At 44.2% G+C, this 26,125-nt stretch overlaps 1 protein-coding gene across 1 annotated transcript; it reads right to left on the bottom strand.

Moving 5' to 3' along the window:
• Nucleotides 1-3,109: 3,109 nt before the first annotated feature.
• Nucleotides 3,110-25,448, bottom strand: Angel1 (angel homolog 1 (Drosophila)). Its single transcript, XM_013017248.1, has 10 exons — nucleotides 25,354-25,448; nucleotides 21,076-21,654; nucleotides 20,062-20,288; nucleotides 19,648-19,717; nucleotides 18,678-19,111; nucleotides 16,199-16,325; nucleotides 15,775-15,885; nucleotides 6,484-6,553; nucleotides 5,868-6,031; nucleotides 3,110-5,173 (listed from the first exon to the last, which is right to left on the bottom strand). Exons 1-10 carry the CDS (start codon nucleotides 25,415-25,417, stop codon nucleotides 5,013-5,015), a joined length of 2,007 nt encoding a protein of 668 aa, XP_012872702.1. The 5' UTR covers nucleotides 25,418-25,448; the 3' UTR covers nucleotides 3,110-5,012.
• Between the last annotated feature and the right edge of the window lie 677 nt (nucleotides 25,449-26,125).

Here is a 26,125-nt window from a genome sequence, read left to right as displayed (position 1 = left end):
GTGTGAAGCCATGTCTCCTTTTACTTGCGAGCTGGGGCTGAGTCCACTCCCAACCCCCACCAGAAGTGCCTCACTGGCTCCAGGAAGAAACTAAATGGAGGTAAGGAGAACCCAAAACAGGAAAGCTCCCCACAGCCATGGCAGAACTGGATTCTGGGTTTCATGCTCAGCCTGCTAAAGCCAGAGATCTCCAGGCCAGCTGTAAATGAGGCCCTCTCCCTCACACAATAGACCTTAGGTGTATCCTGAGCCCAGCTCTCCTGCCCAAGGCAACTGCCATCCATCCGGAAGGGGGATATCTCCCAAGAGATTAGCTTACTTTACGAAGTCATGGCAACTAGGAAACACTTCTAGATCTACCCTTCTTCCTCTCCATTGTCCAGACAAGACCAATGAGTTGAAATCAGATGCACATAGGATCTCAGACCCCACAGCATTTTTTAGCCTCAACCCCTCTCCCCATGCCTCTGTTCTGTCAGCTTAAAAGCAAATCTCAAACTTGTAAGAGAAGAGGTAGGATGCTTCCTATTCACTATTCCAGACAATCCCCACAAAGCCTGAGCTGGAAGTCTAGTTGAGCATAGCCAGCCCTCCTTGATTTCAGTGGTGTGGTAGTGACTGAGGTTGGGGACATGGCACTGGGAAGAGGATAGGCAATCTGTTAGGATCTGTTGCTGGCTTAGCTCTACCATTTCATAGATTTACTTACATTCAGCTAAGACAATACTCCCCAAGAGCCTTTCCATTAAAGTAACCAGAACCTTGTACTGTACAGCCTTATACAAGAAGGTTGTTTATACACTGAAGTGTGTACAAGACAGTGGGCCTGGCAGGTTGGGGAATGCCTGTGTCACAGATCCACTGGTTTATGGCACACAGTGCTGGGTAGCTTCCTTAGCATATGAACCTACGTGTCACTGTGAAGCTATACCACACTCAACCCAGCTTCCGGGGTGAGGGAGCTACCTCATTTCCTCTTGCCTAGTCCTCCCAGGCTTAACCTGTGCCTTCCTAATTTAGGCACACAACAAAACTGGGCTGATATAGGTAACACTTCTCAGAGCCCTGGAGAGGTTAAAGTTGTTCCACCTGGCTTTTAACCTTTTACTATGGAGACCACTGGCAATAGGATGCAGTTGCCCTAACAAAAATGAAGCAGACTGGCCCAGACGCACGTTGCCTTGTAAGTTCTGCTTCTAGGGACAAGGCACCAGATGTTGAGACCTGGCAAGGGGTAGAGAGAGGCTACCTCAGGTCAGCTGGAAGGCTAGCTCTGAGTAAGCCCATTTGACAACTTCTAGTCAGTAGCCAAAAAGTTTGGTCATGGGAAAGCTCTAAGGGTTTAAGAGTCTGTTCTTTCCACAGCTGTCTCATGAGGTCCCAAGCCTTAAGAGTTGTAGGAACTGAATGGGGATGGGACAGAAGGCAGAGTTCTCTACAATGACATGACACATGTGAACCCAGCAGATCCTCACTCTACCGAGCTGCCTTCTGGCTGACCTTGTCTTATAAGTTTAGTTTTGCACATTTGCTCAGGTGAGAAAAGGAGAGCTAGTGTTGAAACCCAAGGACTATAGTCAGCGCCACCTAGTGGAAAGTAGAGGAGTCAGCCTCTCCCACCCTAAGAGAAGGAAAGCTGCTGCACCATGCCTTATGTAACCCAAACCAATCCTCCACTGAGTAGCTACACCAGGCTAGGAACTAGAAAGAAAAGGCCAACAAAAACAATCACACTGTGGCTGACCGTTCCTCTTCTGGGAGTCCCACTGAAACTATGCTCCTCTCTGAGCTCCCTCCCAGGGCATAAGCCTCGTCGTAGGGAGTCTGCCCTACACGGTGCCTGTCTCCCCTCACTGTGTTCTGAGCTGCTGAGGCTGACAAGAAATGCACTCTCAGCGTGTCTCAGGGATTTGTTTTCTCAGATAAGGGTGCACTCTGAATAGCACCTGCACTGCCCCCTGGCTGTGCTGGTATGGACAATGAAATAGAAGCACCAAAGTGCTGTGCACACTTTTAGTGCCTGAGACATCCAAGGGGGTCCTGTTAGGGAAAGGGTTTTTAAAATCTCCCCAGCCCCTAGGTTCAACCATGCATATTGGGTGGGGACCACTATCCACCCCCAACTTCTACCATGACACTCTGAGAGTTTTAGCATCCCTTCCACAAACAGCAGATCTGAAAATTCCTCATAAATCAGAGTCTGACTTTAATTTCCACTTCACTAAGGGATGTAAAGTGAAGCACAAAGGGATTAAGTAACTTACCTAAGTCATCGACCAATGTAGCCAAGATGAGAAGTGTTGTCCTAACCCCTGGCTTCATTTTCCTTCTAAATCAGGGGATCCCGACCAAGGGAGTACAATGGAAGTGAGTGTACTTTAAGTAACTTAGGTCCCAGAGACTGATTCAGAGGTTGGGTCTGAAGGCTGAGAATCTGTTTAGGTAAGATAGAAAGCCACACTTGATTTCACAAGGCTTTAACAGGACTAACTGCACAGAGGCTGGAGAAGGATAGAAGTACCACAGAGCATAGAAAGTTACACTTGATTTCACAAGGCTTTGACTATACTAACTGCACAGAGGCTGGAGGACAGAAGTACCACAGAGTTATGCTCAATGAGGAAAAGTGTTTCCAGCAACAGATGGCCCTTACTCAGCCCTGGCTCTGGAATGCAAAAGAGAGGATCAAGAATACTCAACAAGAGGCATCTGCCACATCATGCTTCGCACAACTGCCGTAGTTCTGACCAGAAAAACTCACCCCATTTTCTGCACAGGCCTTTGTGAAATGCAGTGTGGGCTATAGGAGGCATGGAACACAGATGGAATAGAACAAAAAAGCAGCCAACTGGAGCCATTCTCACCTAATATGCTGGAGACAGAGAAGGCAGAAGTACGGGGGTGAAAGGACAAGAGGCTCCATTCAAGCTCTTCCTTCCAGGTCTCAGAACATAGGAGGTTCATTAGGGCAGCGTCTAGTTCTAGACTTAGATCTTGAGACACACACCCCTGACCCCAAGATCAGGCTCCTCAGTCTCTTCTTTGCTCACTTCAACTGCCAGCTCTTTCTCAACCCCTTCCAGGGTCTTAATAAAAAGACCAACAATCGTGGGGGAAAAGTAAACCTTTATTTGGAAAAAGCTGTTCCAGTTATGCAAGCTGCAGAGTGCAGTTTAAATGACCATTTTGAGTAAACCCCCATTTCATTTCTAAAACAGAAACAAGAAAACAAGGAAAAGATAACCTGTCAGCTCTGGCCCCCTGTCACCTTTATCATTTGAACCGACATTTCCTGGCAGACAGTGATGGATCCTCATCCTAGGAACCAACAAGGTACTGTCTTGAGACCATCTCAGGAGGTACCCAGGGAGAGACAGTGAACAGTGGGATGTGGACAGACAGGCCTGGGGCTCAGACAGGCACATGCCCAGAACCTAGGAAACAAAGCTTAAAATACATAGACAATGAAATTCTCCAGAACTTAGGCATGGAGAGCTTTATAGGCAGGAACACAGCAGCAGAATTCAGCTGGCTCTTTGGCTTTTGAATTAAGAACATTAACTTCTAGCCCACTGTCCTTGACTCCAGCCTCCTGGCCAGATCTCCCCAGTCTCATTCTGGAGACAGAGAAGGGCAACAGGAAGTCAGATAGGGCTAGCAGCTACTGAGTCAAGGAGCTGTGGGAGAAGCTCCCCCGACACCCTAGGCCATACCCCAGCAGTAAGAGTAAGGCGTGTTGGTGACACCGTGGGCATGAGGGGCTCCTGAGAGGGTCAGAGGATCCTGTGTTAGGGGTGGGGAAACAAGGACAACAAGCGCAAAGCTCTTGCTGGATAGAGAAAATCCTCAAGGACTTCCATCCAGTGCTGTCCAAAGTCAGCTTTTCACTAGGATGGTTTGGCCTGAGCTCAACAGCATTTCCTCTATAAAGTTGGAGGGAATGAGGGCAGGAGGCAGCAAAAGTAAAAAGTGGTGTGAGAGAAACAGAAAACTCTTTCCTGGGTGTGTACAGCAAAGTGAAGTATGAGGGCCTGGCTCAGATAATCAGTGGAACCTACCTGCTCTTTCCTACTGGTATTCCCACTCTTGCCCCATTCTGCAGAGTCCAGTGAGACCAGAGTTTCCCGAAGGTTCTTTATCCTTATACTTAATAGGTTTTAAAACTTCCCACCACTACCCCAGCCCACTGCATCCCACACAAGGGTTCAAACTTCTGCTTCCCTCAGGGAAGTCTGGGGAAATGGACAACTCCTAAAAAACTGCCAGGTGGATGGGAGGCTCTGATGTGAAGGTACAAAGCCTACAGGATGGGTAGTACATCCCCCCATCTGCTACCCTAGGCCATGAAGCCCATTTATTCCCAGAGCCCAGACAACATGTGTGCCAGGCTGGCGGGATGAAATTAATGAAACACCAAAGATAAAAGGAGAGAAGGTTCCACACCCTGGTTGCCATCTGGCAGCTCACAGCTACTGAATCATGCTCTTACCAGCCCCTGTTCCATAACCCTAATGCGGAAAGAGGGCTGGGCAGAGACAAGCATGCCCGTGCTGAGCAGTCCCACCCCAAGAAGATACACGCATCTCACACACACACACACACGCACACGCACACGCGCGCACACACACCTCTCTCTCACACGTGCATGCCTGGCAAGAGGGCTGGGCCCAGAGGTTACCACCAAGAAAAGGCCTGAAAGCAAATAACCAATGAGATCGATAGCTCCCACAACCCTGGTAATTCAAAATCAAGGGGGAGCGCTGGGTACATGGAAGGAAGAGGGACCCCCTCCCACCTCTCCCAGGGCCACTGAGCATGTGGCACAGGATTAGGAAGAGGTATGGGCCAGGCAGGGACCACAGGCAGAGAGCGTGGACAAGCCTGGAGAGTCTAACCACGGGCAGGAAGTAGGGAACAAGGGGAAGGGATGAAGTTTCCACAGCTCGGAGCATTTGTACAGTTGCTGATCCACTGAGCTCTTCCAGAAGAGAAGCTCTCTTCTCTAGGGGCCATCATGGGGCGGTGATCTCCATGCCAAAGCTGGCCAGCAGGCAGAGATGGTCTGAAGAGCAGAAAGGGTTGGGCAAGCCATTGGCAGCCCAGAGAATCTCTTCAGAGAGGAGGGAGAGTCGGCCCAGTAGCTTGAGAGTTCCATCTCGATACAGCCTGTCACCTGTGGCATAGAAAAGGAGCAGTAGGTACAGCAGCCCCAGCCGTGCGGCCTGGCAGGCAGGGCTAAGGACCCTTAAGTAGGCAGCATCCCTTTGGCTGATCCCTCACCTCCCCCTGAGGTTGTGGGCAAGGAAGCTTCATTTCCTCAGAGTCCCACCACTATGATGACATTAGTGAAGACAGATGGGTGCAGAGGGCCTGTGGCAAAATGGACACAGAGCCAGCGGTACAAGATCTTTTGACTTTCCAAGAAAAGCAGAAATGCAGACTTCTTACACAAAATCTGACTAAACATTGGCAATCAATGCAAACTTTCTAAAAACATACCTTAAACAAAATAGGCATGGGTTTGCTGAACCCTTCACTGTTACTTCTGTTATGGGGAGAGAAAGGAAATGGTTTGACCTTATCAACTGCTGCTCCTAAACATATCTGGTGCTCTGTTTTTATCTCTGAAATAGGGATAGAGAACAAGTGTCCCACCCACCACTCTGATACTGAGCAAGGATGAAGGCAGAGGCAAGCAGTGGTCTGTGGGAGAATGATGATGCCAGCCAGTGCCAGGCTGGCATGGTATGTGCCTTTGTTGCTCAGGTCCCAGCAGTCCAATCCAGGCTACCAAAGGCCTGACCTACCATCAGCTGCTCCTGAGGACCCGAGGTGGCTTCTATGAACCCTGGATCAACCAGGCTTACCAGTTCTGTTCTCATTCTCACAGCACTCAGCTGAGAAAAAGATGTAATCCACTGTCGCCCCAAGACCTAAGGGCATCGTGGTGACTTCTGGACGGCCATGTTGGGGCAGGAAGTGGGTATACACTGAGGTCAGGTGGAGGCAGTGCTGGATCGTGCCTACAATCCTATAAAGTTGAATGGAGAGATATAAGCCAACAACATTTCCCCAAGGTCACTTTCTCTGATGATTTTATGAGTACTTTTAAAAGAATGATTCCAAATGACTCAATTTCAGCAAATTGCTTCCCAGCCTGGTAAGAAGGAAGCGGTGTTAGCTAAAATTAGCCCAGAAGTAGACACACTGACATTCCTCATTTCAATTCACCTAATAAAGAATACTCAAAGCTCCACGAGCTCCCTGCCCCCATCCCCAGGAACAGATGGGCTTTCCCCACCTGCAAGAGTATCAGGGAATCATCTTGCGTCTGTATACTTATTTGCTCCCATGTAAAATTAGAGGAAAACAGAGTTTAGCAAAAGTGTTCCTTTCAAATCAGCCCCAATACAGCTAATGGTAATCTCTTATATCCAGGCAAGGGCTGGACTGAAGCCCAAAAAGAAATGGAGTAAAGTTTACCTGGGGAAGACAGGTTCCATCTCAGATGTGTTCTCCTCAAGGACAGATTCAGCCCAACCAGCAGGTCTCTCTGTATAGGACCAGACAGACAGAGAAAAAAAAAAAATATATCATCCATACAGAGTAAAGCAGAAAAAAACTTTTATCATCCACATAGAGTTAGAACCTTTCACCTTAAAATCCCTCTCAGATCCTTGACTAGATTGCTCCAGAAAGATCTGGAAGGGGAAAGGGAAAAAGAAACAGTGAGAAAGAGAAGAAGAAAACTATGAACCAAAATCAAGAACCTTAGCCTGCAAACACAGACACTGCATTCATTGGCTCAGCACTTTATTTTATTTAAAGAACAAGTCATACAAAGCTGAACATTGAGAGGTTGCGGCTGAGACCCTGTGTCAAGAAAATTAAGAAGAAAAAAAAGTGGGGTGGGGGCAGGAATGTAGCTTAGTGGTAGAATGCTTGCCTAGCATGCATAAAGCCCTGGGTTCAATTCTTCAGTATCACATAAAAAGAAAAAGTTGGAAGTGGTGCTGTGGCTCAAGTGGTAGAGTGCTAGCCTTGAGCAAAAAGAAGCTCAGGGACAGTGTCCAGACCCTGAGTTTAAGCCCCACAACTGGCAAGAGAAAGAAAGAAAAGAAAAGAAAGGAAGGAAGGAAAGAAAGAAAGAGAAAGGAAGGAAGGGGAAGAGAAGGAAGGATGGAAGGAAGGACAGGAGGAGGGAGGAGGAGGAGGGAAAAGAAAAGAACAAGTCATTAAACATAGTCACATAGTACAAAAATCAGTGTTTTCTTCCCATTTGCCACCAAATTCAACTCTCCAGAGGTAACCAATGTTACCAAGATCCTCATGACTTCTTTTAGAGATTTTCTATTACAAACCACTCACGGTATCTATATATACGTATGTTCACCATATATACATACGAAGAGAAAAAAAGATACAAATTACCAACATTGAGAGATGGGACATACTACACATCCTACTGACATATAACAAAGATCAACACTGACCAACCTTAAAGATAGACTAAAAAAAAGAACCTTCAAATTAGTAAAATTGCCGGGCACCAGTGGCTCATGCCTGTAATCCTAGCTACTCAAGAGACTGAGATCTGAGGATCTCAGTTTGAAAAGCCCGCCCAAACAGAAAAGTTCTCATGAGACTCTTATCTCCAACTAACCACTCAAAAACCAGCCTTGAACACAAAGAGGCACAGGGACACCACTCAGGCCCTGAATTCAAGCCCCACAACCGATTAAAAAATAACTAAAATGAGAAATGAAAGAGGAGCCATCACTACCAACCACAGAGGGAAAAGAAATCTTTAAGCAAATACTATAAACAATTGTATATAAATAAAATAAATAACTTAGATAAAATGGATAATTCCTGGAAAGCATAAAACTATGTAAAATGAAATGACTTAAGAAGAAACATAAATCTGATTAAGCCTATGACATATAAAGAGACTAATCAATAATTTAAAATATTCCCACAAAGAAAAATTCAGGTTTAGATGGCTTTACTGGTGAATGCTACCAAACATTTAAAGAAGACATCAGGAAGTGGTGCTGTGGCTCAAGTGGTAGAGTGCTCGCCTTGAGCTGAAGAGCTGAGGGACAGTGCCCAGGCCCAGAGTTCAAGCCCCCTGACTGACAAAAAAAAATAAAATAAAGAAGATATTATACAAAACCTTCACAAAAATGTTCAGGGCATAAGAGGAAGCACTGTGCAACTCATTTTATGAGATCAGTATTACCAGAACCAAAACCAAATAAATATATCACAAAGAAAACTACAGACTATATCTTATAAATCTAGACACAAAAATTCCTTATTAAAATACTATCAAACCAAATCTGTCAAAACATAAAAATGATTATATACAAATTAAGATTTGTCCCAGGAATATAAGGTCAGTTAATACATATTAATAAAATATTTAAGGAAAAACCCACATGATTATTTCAACAGTCAAGAGAAGACATTTGGCAAATTCCAACACCCTCTGATATTAGGAAACACTCGACATAGGCAGAAGAGAATTTCCCCAATGTTATGATGAAGGGAATCTATGAAAAAAAACCCACAGCTAATGTACTTAATGGTGAAAAGCTGAAGGTTTCAATCTCCAGTTAACCACCAAAAAACTGGAAGTGGCACTGTGGCTCACATGACAGAGTGATAGCCTTGAACTGAAGAGCTCAGGGACATGGCCCAAGCCCAGAATTAAAAAAAAAAAAAAAAGAAAACCACTAAAAACTAGTAGAATACTATAGAATACTAGAGTACAGAATGATGTGGAACATAATATAAATGTACAAAAATCATGTTTCTATACATGAGCAATAAAAGATAATTCCACTTACATAGCATCAAAAGAATAAATTTAGCAAAAGTGGTAGAAGGCTTGCACAAATCTCGCTACTAAATAAGCAGAAAGACATCCCATGTTAATTGATCATAATACATTGTTAAAATGGCAATAATTTACAAACTGATAAAAGAGATTCCTATGAAATCTAAGCTGGATCTGCATGTGTTGGTAATCTGATCCTACAATTCATATAGAAATGCAAAGGGGCACTATAACTAAACTTGAGAAACATTAAGAGGACTTACTCTTCCCTCTTACTAAAACCACAGCAATCAAGAAGAGTGTTTACTGAGATAAAAAAAGAAATAAACATGAATGAAATAGAATTGAGTGCCAGAAATCCAAGCATCTATGGACATTTTATTTTGGAGGTGAGTCAGGGACTTGAACTTGGGCCTGTGTGCTGTCCCTGAGCTTCTTTGCTCAAGGCTAGCACTTTACCACTTTGAGCCACAGATCTACTTCTGGTTTTTTGGTGGTTCACCAAAGAGTCTCATGGACTTCCCTCCCCAGGGTAGTTTCACACCATGATCCTCAGATGTTTCAGCCTCCTGAGTAGCTAGGATTGCAGGTATGACCAAAGCCTGGGTGGACATTTGACTTTTGGGACTACCCTAGCGCTGAAACTCCCTTGCATTCAGACTGTGAACATTAGTGTCACAAAAAAATAAAATTAAAAAAGTAATGTCACAAAGTGGCATGTTTTAATATGAAGTTAGGTTGGATAACACTGGTATTTTTAAAGTAGTACTCATTGATCTTTTTTAGCACACACACACATATATATATACACATATAATCTTATACTAATTAGATATGTAATTTTTTTGAAAGGACTGGGATTTAAACTCAGGGCTTCATGCTTGGTAGGTACTCTGACAAATGAGTTAAGGTCCCTACCCTATTAGCATGCTTTAATTGTAAAAATACTGTATTTCATTGTAACATTTTCATATATGCATATCATAAAATAACTGTAATCATATTTGCCCCTCCGCTTCCTCTGATCACTTTGATCTTCTCAAATAGTGGCCTTTTACTTTCATGATTTTTTTCTTCCTAGAATCCACATGAGAGAAAACCTGTGATACTTGTCTTTCTGCATCTGATTTTACTTAACATTCTCTATAACATGCAAATGGCATGATTTCATTCTTCATGGCTGAATATTATTCCATTATGTCCATTCATTGATAGGCACTTAAGTTGATCCATTGCTTGGCTATTGTAAAAGTGCCATGATAAACATTGATATCCAGCTATCTCTGTTGTATGCTGACTTTGATTTCTTCAGGTATATACACACAGGAATGTTACTCCTGGTTTTTGGGGTTTTTTTTTGTTTTTTGGTTTTTTTTTTTTTCTGCCGGTCATGGGGCTTGAACTCTGGGCCTGGGCATTGTCCCTCAGCTCTTCAGCTCTAGGCTAGTGCTCTATCACCAGAGCCACAGCACCACTTCTGGCCTTTTCTGCTTATGTGGTGCTGAAGAATCAAACCCAAGGCCTCATGCATGCAAGGCAAGCATTCTACCATTGAGCCACCTTCCCAGCCTTGTTTTTTTTTTTTTTAAGGAATCTCCATAGTGATTTCCACAGTGACTAATTTATATGCATAGTGCATGCGTGTGCATGCATATGCACACACACACACACACATACACACACACTCCTAGCCAACCTCCTCAGCGCTGATTTTTTTTTTCCTTTAGTTTGAGATGAGATTTCTCATCTAGATAGCCTAGGCTGACTTATGTGCCTTATGTGCCTTAGACTGGCCTCAATCTCAAAATTCTCCTTCATGAATCCTGGGATTATACATCATCATGCTTGGGTTGTTGTTTTTGTTTTTTTCTTCCTCCAAATAATTTTGATTATGTTGAGGTAGAATCTAAATGTGATTTTGACATGCATTTCCCTGATGGCTAAAGATTCTTTTTCATGTATTTATTGGTCACTGTTATTTTCTTTTTTTGGGGGGTCTGGTCGTGGGGCCTGAACTCTGGGCCTGGGCACTGTCCCTCAACTCTTCAGCTCAAGGCTAGCGCTCTACCACTTGAGCCACAGCGCCACTTCCAGGTTTTTTTCTTTTTTGCTTATGTGGTGCTGAGGAATCGAACCCAGGGCCTCATGCATGCAAGGCAAGCACTCTTACCACTGAGCCACCTTCCCAGCCCTCATTATTATTTTTTTTTTCTTTTTGCTTATGTGGTGCTGAGGAATCGAACCCAGGGCCTCTGGCATGCAAGGCAAGCGCTCTACCACTGAGCCACCTTCCCAGCCCCGTCATTATTGTTTTCTTATTTGCCCACTTACTAATTGGATTATTTGTTTTTTTCAAGTTTTTGTTTTTTGTCGGTCATGGAGCTTGAACTCTGCGCCTGGGCTTTGTCTCTCAGCTCTTCAGCTCAAGGCAAGCACTCTACCACTTAAGCCATACCACCACTTCCAGTTTTCTGGTGGTTCACTGGAGTAAGAATCTCACGGACTTTCCTGCCTGGGCTGGCTTTGAACCATGATCCTCAAATCTCAGCCTCCTAAGTGGCTAGGATTACAGGAGTGAGCCACAGGCGCTTGGCTAACTTTTTATTTTTTATTTATTGTGAAAATATTGAATAGAGGGGTCACAATTACATGGGCAAGATAACGAGTACATTTCTTTTCAAGCGTTGTTGCCTCCTCCTTTGTTTCCCCTTCCCATCTCCCCCTCCCTTTAGTTTTTTTTTTTATATGGTATGGATATTAATCCATCGGATGAGTACTTGGCAAAGCACTTCCATTTTGAAGACCATCTCTATATCCTGCTAATGTTTTCTTTGTTGTACATAAGCTTCTTAATTTGATGCAATTTTTGTGATTCTTTAACTATTGGAGACCTACTCAGAAAGTCAATGCCCAGCGTCTTGAGGTATTTTCCATACCGTATTTTCAAAGTTTCTGGTCTACATTAATGTCTTTCCTCTATTTTGAGTTATAGATAAGAAATCTAGTTTCAGCCTTCTACAATTGGATATACTATTTTCCCAGCATAATTTGTTCATGAGTTATTTTTTCTCCAATGTATATTTTTGGCATCTTTGTTAAGAATCAGATGAGCTAGGTTTATTTCTAGTTCTCTATTCTATTCCACTGGTGTATGTATCTGATTTTGTGTAAATACCATGTTATTTTTGTTACTATAACTCTGGTGTTTTGTTGCTATAACTGGAAATAGTATTTATTAACATATCTATACAGATTCTCTAGAAAAAGAATTCACACATCCTGATCTACTTTTATGGTACTTCAATTATTTTCCTTGTAACCTTGGAGTCTTTAAAAACAGATGCTTCCATGGCCTGTTCAGCCCTGGGCAGGGACACTGAATCAATTGGGGGTGAGATACCTTCACAGTTTGTGGTGAACACGTGTTGATCCAAATTTATTCTCAGCTGTGCAAATACTGTTATTTTGCTGTTGTTGATCTTTCCCCTCATAGAACAGTTCTTTTCTGCTTACAAAGTGATTGTCAGTCTGTAGCAGTCTAAAGGTGCTTGGTTAATCTTGTTTATTGAATTTCAATGCTATTTTGTTTTGTTCAAGTATGCCACAGATATTTTTAAATAATCTTTTCTTTTTTTGTGCCAGTCCTGGGTCTTGAAATCAGCACCTGGGCACTGTCTCTTGGCTTTTTCACTCAAGGCTGGCATTCTACTTGGGCCATAGTTCCACTTCTAGCTTTTTGCTAATTGAGGAGTCTCAAACTTTCCTGCCTGGGCTGGCTTCAAACCAGGAACCTCATGATTTCAGTCTCCTGAGTAGCGAGGATTATAGCCTATTCTTAATATAAAATTACCTGTGTGGGATTCTGAAGTATTTAACTTTTGAGTTTTTTCACTCCAAAAACATTAAACTTCTGCTCCTTTGGTTGAGCCTGATAGATGTACTTATCTCATCCCTGGCCTATGCTACCTATCATTACTAATACTGCTTTTGCCATAATAATTAGTAATCCTTAAGCTATGAAATTTGAAAAAAAAAGCCAATAAAATGTCTACTCTGTACAAAATGCCAAATCAAATGAAATTCCTACATGCAAAACATAAACTCTCCATCATCAGTCCTTTGATTATATATAGTCCCCATCTACTGATTAGTTGCCTTCATTTATTCCAGTTTTTGTTTGTTTTTTAAAAGCTGTTGATTGGACATAAATCTTGAGCTATAGGAAGTGGTTCTGTGGTTCAAAGTGGTAGAGTGGTAATAACCATGAGCAATAAAGCTTAAGGACACCACCACCACCACCACCAACTACAAAAATCTTGACCTATGCCATTTCCCCTTAAAGCTTTGATCCAGTCTTGTAGAAATGAATATCAAGGTTAAGAAGCTTGAAGCCAACTTGGTTACATCATCTTTTGGTTCAACTGCCTAACGGGGTCTTTTGTCTTTTGAGATCTAATAACAAGTCTTTCTGCCATCACTTTTTTTTTTTTTTTGGTCAGTCATGGGGCTTGAACTCTGGGCCTGGGCACTGTCCCTCAGCTCTTCAGCTCAAGGCAAGTGCTCTACCACTTGAGCCACAGCACCACTTCCAGTTTTCTGGTGGTTAATTGGAGGCCTGGACTGGTTTTGAACCACAATCCTCAGATTTCAGCCTCCTGAGTAGCTAGGATTACAGGCGTGAGCCACTGGTGTCCAGCTGGCATCACTTTTTAGTAAGACCTTTTCATTTTCTGCAAATCTTTGTGAATTCCAGTTTTGTGTGTGCTGAATCTCCATTACCTTCCCTCTTTCATCCTTTTTATGCTTCCACTTGCTTCTCTTTTTTTTTTTTTTTGTCAGTCATGGGGCCTGAACTCTGGGCCTGGGCGCTGTCCCTCAGATCTTCAGCTCAAAGCTAGCACCCTACCACTTGAGCCACAGTGCCACTTCCAGCTTTTTTCTGCTTATGCGGTGATGAGGAATCAAACCCAGGGCCTCATGCATGCAAGACAAGCACTCTACCACTGAGCCAACTTTCTAGCCCCAACTTCTCACACTGGGCTTGAACACTGGGCCTGGGTGCTGTTCCTCATCTCTTCAGCTCAAGGCAAGCGTTTCTACCACTTGAGCCACCACACCACTTCCAGTTTTCTGGTGGTTAATTGGAGACAAGGGTCTCACGGACTTTCCTGCCCAGCCTGCCTTTGAACCGAGATCGTCAGATCTCAGCCTCAGGAGTAGCTAGGATTATAGGCATGAGCCACCAGCACCCAGCTACTTCTCATATTCTTGTTCCCTTTTAATTTCCTGGCCTGTCTTCTGGCCTTGTTTCTACCAGCATCTATTCTGCGCTTCAACCATCTTTATCTTTATTCTGTTTTATTTTTTATTTTTTTCTCTTTTTCCTTTTTTTTTTCTCTTTTTTTTTCTTTTTCCTTTTTTTCTTGCAGTGCTGAGGATTAAACCACAGCCTTGCATATGCCAGGCAAGTGCTCTACCACTGAGCTATATCCCCAGCTCTCCACTTCTAAATTCCAGTTTCGTTTCCTCTCTGATGTTTTGCTATGTGCTTGAACTAATTTTGTAAATGCAATTACTTTATTTTTGTATTTTTATTTTACAAAGGCCAATTACTTCATATTTATATTCATGGGAAATATCTATAATTTCCATATGTTCCTTTAGCAAAAATTTTTTATCTTTGAAATACTATTTTCCTTAAAAAAAAAAAAGAATTATCTGTCTGCCTTTTGTTTTTCCATTCCTCTTTCCCTTTTTTCTTTTAGTATTTTAGAACAAATTCTATTCTGTTCCTGTAAGGTAAACCCAATTTCACATTAACTGAGATTTTTTTTTTTTGTTGGTTGTAGGGCTTGAACTCCGAGCCTGGGCACCGTCCCTCAGCTCTTCAGCTTAAGGTGAGCACTCTACCACTTGAGCCACAGAGCCACTTCCAGTTTTCCGGTGGTTTATTGGAGATAAGTCTCACAGACTTTCCTGCCCGGGCTGGCTAGCTACACCCGAGTAGCTAGGATTACAGGTGTGAGCCACTGATGCCTGGCTTAACTGAGTTTTTTCTATACCAGCTATTTGTATAAAGCTTATATAAATAAAAAGCTAGGCAAGCATTCTAAGTAGCAGGAATTTTCCTTATGGCCCAGGATTGTGTATGGGATCTTTCAATCTTTACTTCTCCCTAGTTACAGAGGTATATAGTTCTAGAACACACTGCTTACTACAAATCAGTCCTTTATCCACTGCCTCTTAAGACTCAAATAGTCCAGAGACTTTCCTATCACAACCTATGCATTCTATTCTCGTTGGAAAAACAAGGAAGTTTGGTTTTGTGCCTCAAGATATATACCTCACCTGGGGAGGGGAAATATACACTGCTGATTCTAAAATCTACATAAAGCTATACACAGGCAGTCTCTCTGTACTTCCTCCAGCATCCTTGTCACATAGCAAATACTTTTGCAGCCTCTCTGTATATGTATGGATCAAAATTTCAGATACCTTCAGATTGTATAAAATATAGCATTTACATTTATTTTTACCTGTTTTCCTTGTTCCTTTAGAGACAAGAATGTCAAGACTACTCTGATACATTCAATCTGGACATTCTCCGTAAGAACTTTTTATTGCAATCAGGTCCACTATCATCTTACAGTTCTTCTCCCCTAGAAATGCTATATGTATACTAGTTACTAGAAACTTAAGCCTAAAAAGGCTCAGTGTTTGTCTCAAGGTCTCAGAGCCAATACTCTTTCCATTACTACAGAGATCCATCCATGCATGCACGTGGCCACTCAACTCATCTTTCTCTTTGTAAACTTATTACCAAAAGCTGAAGTCTAAGAATTGTATTTAGGAAAAACTGAGCATCTCAATAACTGACAACTGTCAGGGTGAATAAGGAAGAGGACCAAGAAAACAGGCTTAGTTCCTATTACCTGGCTTAGTGTCTGTCACTCCTTCCATGAGTACCAGTCCTATTGGGCGCTGACAAGCAATGTCACAGAAGCGGAAACGTAGCAGGAAGTCTCGGCCATACTTACGTCTCTCTGTAAATGAAGAAAAGCACACATGAAAGCAAAAGGAAAAGAAACTACATGCTGGGACCTCTTTTTAGTTCCAAGAAATTTCCTACATAGCAACAGAGGAAGTCTGGCTCTGAAGACAAGGAGATTTTTCCAACAGTTATGACTTAGAATTGTCCATTTCATAGGGTGATCGTATGGAGGACAGTGAGAAAAACAAGAGGAACTTGCTCAAAGAAAAGAGATTACAGTCTCTCTTGTTACTGAGGACCAATCTTTCTCCCCAAACAGGTGTAAGGATATAGAACAGTCAATAAGGAATGTGACATATGCTTACCTCTTGTCTTGGGGTGACAGGAGGTGACATACTGACAGCAATCAGTGATGCCCAGGGAACTGGGCCACAGAGGAGCCTGCAGCTTCCTCTGGTAAAGCTGATGGGAGAAGTCTTCCTGCCCTGATACCTACAAAGAATGAGCAAGGTGGCAATGAGGAAACCAAGACAGAAAAAGGAAATGGCAACCCATGTTTTGGGATATGTGGATGAATACGCACACACAATCACATACTACATACATGGTATAAGCAAGTCATATAAGTCTCGGGGAAAGGTTGAAAAGAAAGAAGTTAAAACATTACTTTTTCACTAGAAACACTGAAATGCCCATGAAAAAGGAAGAAAAGAAAGGAGAAATTGAGTCAAGGCAAACAATGTAGGAGCATGTGATCCTAAATTTCACCTCAGGAAATTCCCACTGTTCCCCATAGGGAATAGCAGCTCTTAGGGGCTTTCTCTTGCAATGGGAAAGGCTTAGTCTGGTCTCAGGGTCTTGTGGATCAAGGTCTAGTAGCTTGACTCTATGACTGGGAAACCACAGGGTCAAACCAAATGGGAAAAACACTGAAGCACTTTACCGTATCTATGTCACCATCCTTGGTCAGCAGCTGGGAATGGACAGAACATAGTAGGGCAACGTTCGGCAACATCAGTCATTTGCATATCTCCAACATGGGGTAGCAAAATTCCCTTTATTTCATTTAACAACAACAAATATTTGAATGCCAACCATGTACAAGACACTAGCTAGTGCTGGGGAAAGAGGGGTGACAAGACTGTCTTTTCAAGGGCACACATGTTCAATATGTCATACGAAGTAAAACAGACCTGAAATTCAGTGACCATTTAATAGCTCTGACTTTAGACAAGTGAGTTAACTCTCTTTGATTCGATATCCTCTACTGTCACATAGAATACTGACATTGTATACAATCAAAAATATTAATAACAATAACCACTACACCAATTGCTGACTGCGCTTCCTTTAAACCAGATACTGAAAGTACTGAAAACACTTTTTATACATTATTTTATTTAATCCATCCAAAACAACAATAAAAACAAAAAAAAACACAAAACCACCACAAAAAAATCCCATCTCTAATATACATCCCATTATCTCCTGATGTACAAATGAGACAACTGGGAGCTGAAAAAGTTAAGTGACTTTCCCAAGGTGGCAGAGCAGGGATTTGAACTCAGGACCCCCATGTGACTTCAAAGCAAGTGCTCTCATCCACTATGTCTAACATGTCTGCCCCTGTCACATGGTAGGCAGGTGCTCTGCAGACTCTCCTCCAGTGTCCTGAGACCCTGGATTGCAGCTTCCTTACAGCAGGATAACGCCCCACTCTACGCAATCAAGACATCACTGGCACTTGAGTTACCTCCTCATCAAAATGAAAGCCCAAAGTGCATGGCAATAATTCAGTCATTTTGTGTCTTTTCTTCACTGTGGTCTGCCAAAAGTTAAGCAGTAAGTTGGATCAGTAAGGACAAATCAGAGGAACAAAGTGACTGACTGACATACACAGCAGTCAGCACAAGCTAATAGAGCTGCTATCTATGCTACCAATATTCAGCAGTTAAATGAGATAGATTCAGATAAAAACTGTTGACTGAAAGAAAAATCCACAAAGCACTATGTCATGTTTATAAAACATATAGGATACATTACTTTGCAACAGTTACAGCAATCACTGCTCGGCACTAGACTAGAGAGTCCTGGGACATGACCCCTTGGTTACAAATGCAAGATCTACCACTAACTACTTGCATAACCTAGAGCAGATCACATAAATTCTCTATGCCTCACCTACGACATGGAAGCAACATCAATAGTAAAAAGCAATGAGTTAATACATATATAGTGCTTTAAATAGCACCTGGCACACAGGTAAAAGCTTCGTAAATATAAGGGCTAAAGGCATGGCTCAGTGGTATTGTGCCAGCCTAGTAAACTCGAGGTCCTGAGTTCAAGCCCCAATATTGCCACACACACACACACACACACACACACACACACACACACGAGAGCTTAATAAATGTAAATTGTGATATCACAGGAACATAGTTATCACTATAAATGCACAGAAGCTGGAAGAATGATGCCAAACTTAGAACTACTAGCTTTGTAGTTTTGTAATTTTTTTTTTAGCAAGTCACACACTCATTACTTGACTCTTAAGAAGTGAGGGCAGGCAATAAAGGAGACTTTTGCCTCACTTTATGTATGATTTCTTGCAAAAATGTACTTATGTACCACTTATTTAAAATCATGACAAAAACTGAGGGTCAGTTTTCAATATGCTTTCAAAGGTACTCTTTGAGTTCCTAACTTCTGAGCTTGGGCACAAGTTATTCAACATGAGAAAAGACTTAGGAGGGAGCCAGAACAAGTATAAGTTAGGCCCAGTAGATGCCAACATCTGACTCTCTAAACAGTGCTGCCCCCCATCACTGGCCTCCCCAATTTCACCTTCCAGGCTGGCATCCCATTGTACTGGAGCTCTCCATCCCTGATGAAGTTGTAGAGAGGTGACTCAGGAACAGAATTCAGATCCCCACACAAGATGATAGGGCAGTGACTGCCATCTGACAACCTGGACACCTTATCCACTTCAGCCAGGAGAATGGCCATCTGAGCCAGCTTGACATCACCCCGGCGTGGGTTGTAAAGAACATGGGTATTTGCCACGCATAGAGGGGCCACTGTGACATGTCCCAAGCCTTCTGGGACTAGTGGCTGTAACAGCAACACTAAGCCCACATTGTCCCGATTGAGAAGCTCCAAGCCAGGCCGAAAGTACTCCACAGGGCTGGCACAGAGCAGACGGAATCTGGTGGGCTTGTAGCAGACAGCACAACCATCTGTCTTACACCCCGTCCTCCTCTTGTAGAAACAGGTAAAGCCTATAAGGAAATCCAACCAGAGAGATGTGTCAGAGTTCTTGAAGACTGAATCACTTGCAGCAGCATGAGAGTGTGTGCCTCTGATACTGTTTGTTCCTTGCTGCTTAATAAGGAGAGCCTTTGCCTTTCCCATGTCTTTTGTTCTGCAGAGATGCTCTCAGAATTGCAACCAGAAGACCAGGGACTCAACAGGCAAGGACTCAACAGGGCAGAAAGGGCAGAAAGAAATAACATAAGAAGCTAGAGTCCAGTAAGTTGGGAATCATATCCCCACAACCTATTAGCTATGTAGTTTTGTCACACACTTTCAGAACCCTAGTTTCCTTATCTGTAAAATGAGGTAATGACATCCTCATTGATTGGTTACTGTAAGGATTATATGGCACCATGTCAGAATTACTTTAAACCACAGATGCAGAGAGGTATCTCATAAGTGAGAAGCATATCACAAGACACAAGGAAAAGATGGGATGTTCAGGAGAAAGTAAAAGGGTGGAGGAAGAAGGGCTACAAAACATACAAGGGAGCTGCCATACCCATCATTCGTAGAGAGGGTTCTAGCTGCTCCCAGTAATGATCTTCCTGGACTTCCTGGAGACACAGGATCTGGAAAGACAAGAAAAACAATCACTCAGGCCAGGTGGAAAGTTGCTGTGGATCTCAGGTAGAGTCAATAGCAAAACCAGCCCAGGCTTAAGCTGAGGAGGCCAGACATGCATGCTAAATTTCCCTGTTCCATGAATCCCTCAGGTATCCTTCCTGCATACAAGTCCTAGAAAGGGAACACTTTGGGAGATTTTTCTTAGCATCTATCAAAACTCTGACTCCAGGCAGGCAAGCTCCAGTCCTAGGCAGAACTGTAACAATTTGAGAAAGTTGAATTAAGAACAGTGGGAAACCATGCAGGCCCAGTGCCAATGCATCACAACTTATTTCTGCTCTTCACTCACATCAGGGTCCCAGTGCTGGAATTCCTGCATGAGGTTCGCAAAGCGATAGTTCCAATTGAGGATGTCTGGGTGGCAATGCAGGTAAAGCTCTGAGCTCTGCTGCATCAGGTCCTGGGACAGGATGTTATAAGACATCAGAGTGAACTGGAACTGAGGACCATCCCCTGCCTCCAGGCCCTGTGCATCTGGCTGAGTAGAGAAATCCTCCCATTCTCGCCACAGGATTTCTACAAAAGGATTGAAGGGAAAAATTCCATGACAAGTACAGGTTATTGAGAGGCCAAACCATCTCCACCCAACTCCATAATATTTTGACTTAAGTTCTTCTCTCCTGTCACCATTTCTCTGTGTTTATCTGAGCAACAATCTTCAGACTAGACTAAGCTCCTCAGAGCTAGAGATATTCTTGACCTATTTACTGCTGCATCCCCAATAACCACCTACTAGACATTCAAAAATTCTTAAACACTGACAACCTTTTGCTTAGTAGCTATCCATGAGTCTCTGGAAAATTACTAGCTGGTGTGATTAACAGTTTCCTGAAGTTTAAAATATTTTTAGAGTAATTGAAGCTTTGTGGGATTTTTAACAATTATATCTGGTTATAGCAAGGTGGGTTTCAAACTTATTTGAGCACAGAATATTACTCAAACTAATGGACTCTCAATATGGAACACAAAAGTGGAGTTATTCTGCTTCTGTGGAGGTCCTGTTACCCTTCCATCCCTCCTCCCACAAAAGCCAAGAAACCTCAGAGAAATGACTGTATGGGGAGCTAGAGTTGGGTCTTGGTTCTCCCAAGAGAACTACCTAGCTGTGTGATGCTAGACCTGAACCCTACCTCTGCACTATCTCACTGGTTATTTCATCTGTAAGTCAAAGAGCTAGAAAAGAAAGTCTTCAAGGCCCCTCTAGATCTGACACTGCTAGTCTCAGTCTGCAGCAGCAGAGCTCCCCACCAGTGGCTCCTGTCCCAGACAACCTGCCACCCTGGCTAACTCACAGCCAACTCACCATGGTAGGGTATTTCCATGGGGGGAGGTTGCAACTGCCCCAGGCCCTCAAAGGGCCAGATGGGATTCTCTTCCTGGGGCAGAGGCTCTGGTGCTATGCTCCAGGCCACCACTGCCGGGTCCTCTTCCCATTGCTCTGCAGCCACGGCACCCATGGGGAGGACAGCACAGTCAGCATACTGGGGCCCCGTCTGCATGGGAACAGCTGCCCACATGGGCCCTGCAACCTCTGGCACTTGCTCCTCTCCTAGCAGCTCAGGGAAAGGCTGCTGCTCTGGGTTCTCTGCTGCCCGCAGGTCACTCAGCTGCCTGCTGGGCCACTTGTCCTCTGAAGTGGCATCCTGCTCTCCAGGCGTATCCATCAGGAGTGCCAGGCTGCTCTGGGCCAGCCCTTTATCATCAAGGGGACCCTCACTCGCAGTTGGGAGCACCTGGCTTGCCCCTTCTTCTCGCCACTGCTGTAGCAAGCCCTCACACTCCTCCTGGTCAGGCCCCGGAGGGGCCATGGTAAACTTGCCCTCTACCTGGGGGGACGAGCTCTTCGCCAAAAAGGCATTTTTTCGACATGTAAAGAAAGCATCTAGGAGGAAAGCCAAAATATCAGGTTATAAAAAGACAGTATCACCCACCCCACATTATTCTCCCAGCTAGCTAAGAATCACATCCATACCACTCATCAATGTATCATCATGGAGCGTGCCTACCTTGATGCCTGCAATATCACCTCCACTGCAAATGCTATGTGCTGGGTACTGTCCTAACACTTTCACTTTACAACTATTTGTGAATTTACATGGTAAGATCCTGAGAATGTCAGTGCATAAAGGAAAAAAAAATGGCTGTCCCAACTATCTAGGACACAGGTACACATAACCACACCCCTTGTATCTGGAGGTTAACACTACTAAGATCAATTCCCTGGTTCTAAAACTGCATTACAACTAACACAAGCATGAGTCAGAATGGTGAGTTAGGAGCTTGCACTAAAATGAACAGAACTGTCTTTGGACAATGCCCTTAGACAGACATAAAATGGATACGAGAAGGTTAAACAGAATCTCCAAGGGTTTTCTAGATCCACAGATCCCTTAATTAATTTTAAATTTATTTATTTTGCTGGTCCTAGGGCTTGAACTCAGGGCCCGGGAGCTATTCCTAGCTTTTTTGCTCAAGGCTAGTGCTACTTGAGCCACAGCTCTCTACTTCCTGCTTTTTGATGGGTAACTGGAGATAAGAGTATCATAAACTCTTCTGCTTGGCCTAGCTTTGAACTATGATCCTAAGATCTCAGGTTCCTGAGTAACCAGGATTACAGTCGTAAGCCACCAGTGCGCCTGATGATCCCTCAATTTATGAAGGAATTCCAGAAGAAAAACTCCTAGACAATCTTGAAATCTGTACAATTTACATCTTAGCAAAAGGCCTAGAGCCTCTTCTCAATTTTCTCACATTTCATTACCTGATTTCCCATCCCCCAATACATCAGATGCTATAAATTAGGAGAAGCCAATAACTGACAGCTGTCATCTCTTTACTACAGCAGCCACAAACGACAGTCAACCCACAAGAAAATCTCTAAAACTACAGCTCTGAAATCCTGAGCACAGTAATTTGTTTAGTCCCTTCTACATGCACACTATAAATCACTTGTTTACATGCATGATTCTGAACCACAATCAACTTTTTTTTTTGCTACTATGTAGCCAGGCTGGCCTAGAACTTACCATCTTCCTACCTCAGCCTCTCCAATGCTAGGAACTATAGGCATATGTCATCATACTTGTTGACATTATTATTCCTTAGTTGTTTAAAAGTATTTTAACTGATAATTTTTTTAAAGGAATAAACACTAACTCAGGGCCTCAGGCTTGCTCAGGTAGCATTCTACCACTTAATCTATGCCTCTAGCTGGTCTTTTTGGAGATAAGTTTCAAGGACTTTTCTGTCTAGGCTGGCTTGGAATCTCAGTCTCTGGGTCTTAGACTCCTGAGTAGCTACAATTATAGGTGTGAGGTACCAGCACCTGGCAAGAAAAATTTCAAAATGGGTCAACTAGTGAAGGTTCAAATACTTTATGGCATATGTGAATTTATGCCCTTCTAAACCACTGGTTTTTCAACTGGATGGGATGGGGCTAAATTTTGCCTCTAGAGGAGGTCACAACTATGGCAATGCTACTGGCATCTACCTACTGGTTAGAGGGCAGGGATGTTGCCGAACACTCTATAATGCACAGAGCAGATTCACAACAAACAATGTGGTCTGAAATGACATGCAGAGACCTTGCTCTGAACCCATGGGCTGGACTGCTGGCTTTAGTCTCAGAAGCTTGCTACTTATCTGCCCCTTGAAACATCTTCTACTTATTCCAGATAGCCAAGGTCCTTTGGTTCAATGCTTCATATTCAGAAGATTTTGTTACTGGTAATGGCTTGTGTTTCAAAAGCAGAATGACTTTTAATCTTAAACAGCTTAAGATTGGACTGGGAATGTGGCTTAGTGGTAGAGTGCTTGCCTAGCATTCATGAAACTCTAGGTTCAATTCCTCAGCACTACATAAACAGAAAAAGCTGGGAATGGTACTACTGTGACTCAAGTGGTTGAATGCTAGCCTTGAGCAAAAAGAAGCCCAGGAACAGTGCCCTGGCCCTGAGTTCAAACCCCAGAACTGGCCAAAAAAACCCTTAAGATTAATATAAGTGGAATTATAATGTGTGGGTGGGGAAGGAGCTTCCTCTAAAATACCTACTAATTGTACTGAGGAGAAATCTCTGGACTAGTGTATGCCAATCACTTAAGACTAACCTTCCACAATGGAACTGTGGACACTCCATAAGGATCTCAAGACACCATAGCATCGTTGTTAAATATGCTTGCCAGATACCTAATCAGGAAGCAGAGGTCCAGGGAACCATAGTTCAAAACCAGTTCTGGCAGAAAAGTTCATTAGTTTATATCCAAAATTACTAGCAAAAGGCAGGGCTGGAGATACAATTCAAGTGGTGGAGCCCAGCCTAACAAGTTGGGGAAGCGCAAGACTTTGAGTTCAAACTCCAGTACCAGCAAAAATCAAAAAAGAAATATGCTTAGTGCTCTAAAAATAATGACTTTGACAAGCTCTCCCATTCTTGAGACAAACATTGCTGAGACACACAAACATTCTTGAATTTATTGAAGACTTTACTACTAAGCAGTATGTTAGCACTAGATAGTGAACAAAATGGGCAAGACCTTGCCCTCCTGAAGCTTTAAATTTTGTGGTAGACAAAACAAAAGAGAAAAAATTTTTTATGTGAGCTGGGCATATTTCATCTGAGCAGCTGATTTCTATAATCTTGCTACTCGGTAGACAGAGACATGGAGGATCAAAGCTGGAGGCTGGCCAGAGCAAAAACATATATAATATATACAGTATAATATGTATACGTGTTATGTCCATATATAGTATTCATACACATATACATATATGTATACCTGTGAATGCACATATGTAATGAAACTTCTACTATCAATTACCCACAAAGAAAGAAAAAAGAAGGCACCAAATGCTGCTGAACCTCTATTTCTCAAAGTCGTTTTGGGCTTGCTCTCTAAGCTGCAGAAGGGCTATCAGAGGAACTGAGGGTCGCATGATAGCCCCGGGACTTCAAAGACCAGGAACAAGCGGGGGAAAGGGGCAGCGGTAACCCTGCCAATGTCTCTAAAGCCTCCCCGGGCCCGCTACCCCCACCTCTCTCCCCGCCCCCCTCCCCATGCTCCAATGCTGAGGTTTAAACGGCTCTCTAGCTTTTGCGCATCCATTTGAGGCTTCGCGAGAGGACAATGAGGTGGGAGAAGCCTGTGAAAGGTGGGTGCGACAAAGACTTCAGCCCGCCCCCCGCCCCCTCCCAGGGCGGCCCCGCCGCTACCCGCAGGGAATTCGGGCTCCCGCCCGGGCTGCCAACGCCCCCGACCCCGGGGAAGCGGCTCCACCAGCCTCAGGACCTCTGCAGCTCCTCGACCAGGGAGGGCCGCGCCTTCCCAGCCCCCGTCCACGTTAACCGTGGCTCCACGTCACCAGACCACAGCCTCAGGAGCGGCCACCCACGAGAGCCGCCGGCCAGCCGGAGCCTGGAGAGGCCAGGACGGCTCCGAGGCCGAGTCGAGGCCCGCCTCCCACACCTTGGCACCGCCGGGGAAGGTGGTCGTGAGGCCTGGCGCTCCGCTCGCTACCTCAAGCCCCTCGGAGCCCCGCAGGAGTAGGCCCCGGCTCCCGCCCGACAGGACGCCAGGCCGGTACCTGCGAGGGCGCGGAAAAGGCGCGCGGCCAGATGCAGCAGGTGACACAGGAACGACGGGATCATGGCTGGCCGCCCGCGCCGCTACCACCGCCACTGCCACCGCCAGGTCTCCTCAGCTCGGCCCCGCCCCCGCCCGCGCCGCCTAGGCCCCGCCCCCACGTCGCCCAGGACCCGCCTCCACGCCGGACCACGCGCCTCGCGTGTTCCCGCCTCCTCATCTCAATAACAATTTCATTGGGCACTCAGATGCCGGGTGGGAGGAGTTAACTTCCAGGGAAACGGGCTTCCCGGCTCCTAGAGGTCCCTGAAACCCCGGGCTTAAAATGGAGGGCTTCGCTGGAGACCCCTGTAGAATTATTCCGAGATCATAGTTTTATTCTTGCTTCAGGCGCCATGTGCCCTCTGCCCCACCCCCAGTTTCCTTTCTGTAATACGAAGGGCTGGGGTTTTCTCCAAGGCCTCTCTTAACCCTGATTTCTAGAGTTGGCCCTTCTCTCTCCTCCATCCCACCCCACTTCCTGCCTTTATTGTCTTCCCAGTTTAGATTCCAAGTAACGAACTGAGTCCTCCCTGGCTTCTGCACCTAAGATGTCTCCTTCAGCAAAGATGGCGCTCTTTTCTTTAATATGGGGGGAGGGGTGGTGGTGGTGATGTAATCCTATTCCCAAGAGGGGAGGGAGACAGGAAGGAAGGAAGGAAGGGGAGGGAGTGGGATGGAGGAAAGGAAGTGGTGGAGGGAAGAGATGGGTGGAGGAAAGGGGAAAGAGAAGG

The sequence above is a fragment of the Dipodomys ordii genome, unplaced genomic scaffold, assembly GCF_000151885.1.
Source record: "Dipodomys ordii isolate 6190 unplaced genomic scaffold, Dord_2.0 Scaffold2, whole genome shotgun sequence".
Lineage (NCBI taxonomy): Eukaryota > Metazoa > Chordata > Mammalia > Rodentia > Heteromyidae > Dipodomys > Dipodomys ordii.
Note: the sequence above shows the minus strand (reverse complement) of the source record. Positions and strands in the feature narration are given on the sequence as shown.

Excerpts from the sequence above, each read along its gene's own strand:
- Angel1 (XM_013017248.1), bottom strand. The coding sequence starts at position 25,417 with ATGATCCCGTCGTTCCTGTGTCACCTGCTGCATCTGGCCGCGCGCCTT. Across the intron at positions 16,326-18,677 it reads ATGGGATGCCAGCCTGGAAG|GTATCAGGGCAGGAAGACTT; the intron begins GTGAAATTGGGG and ends CATTCTTTGTAG. Across the intron at positions 5,174-5,867 it reads TGAGAATGAGAACAGAACTG|GTGACAGGCTGTATCGAGAT; the intron begins GTAAGCCTGGTT and ends TCTATGCCACAG.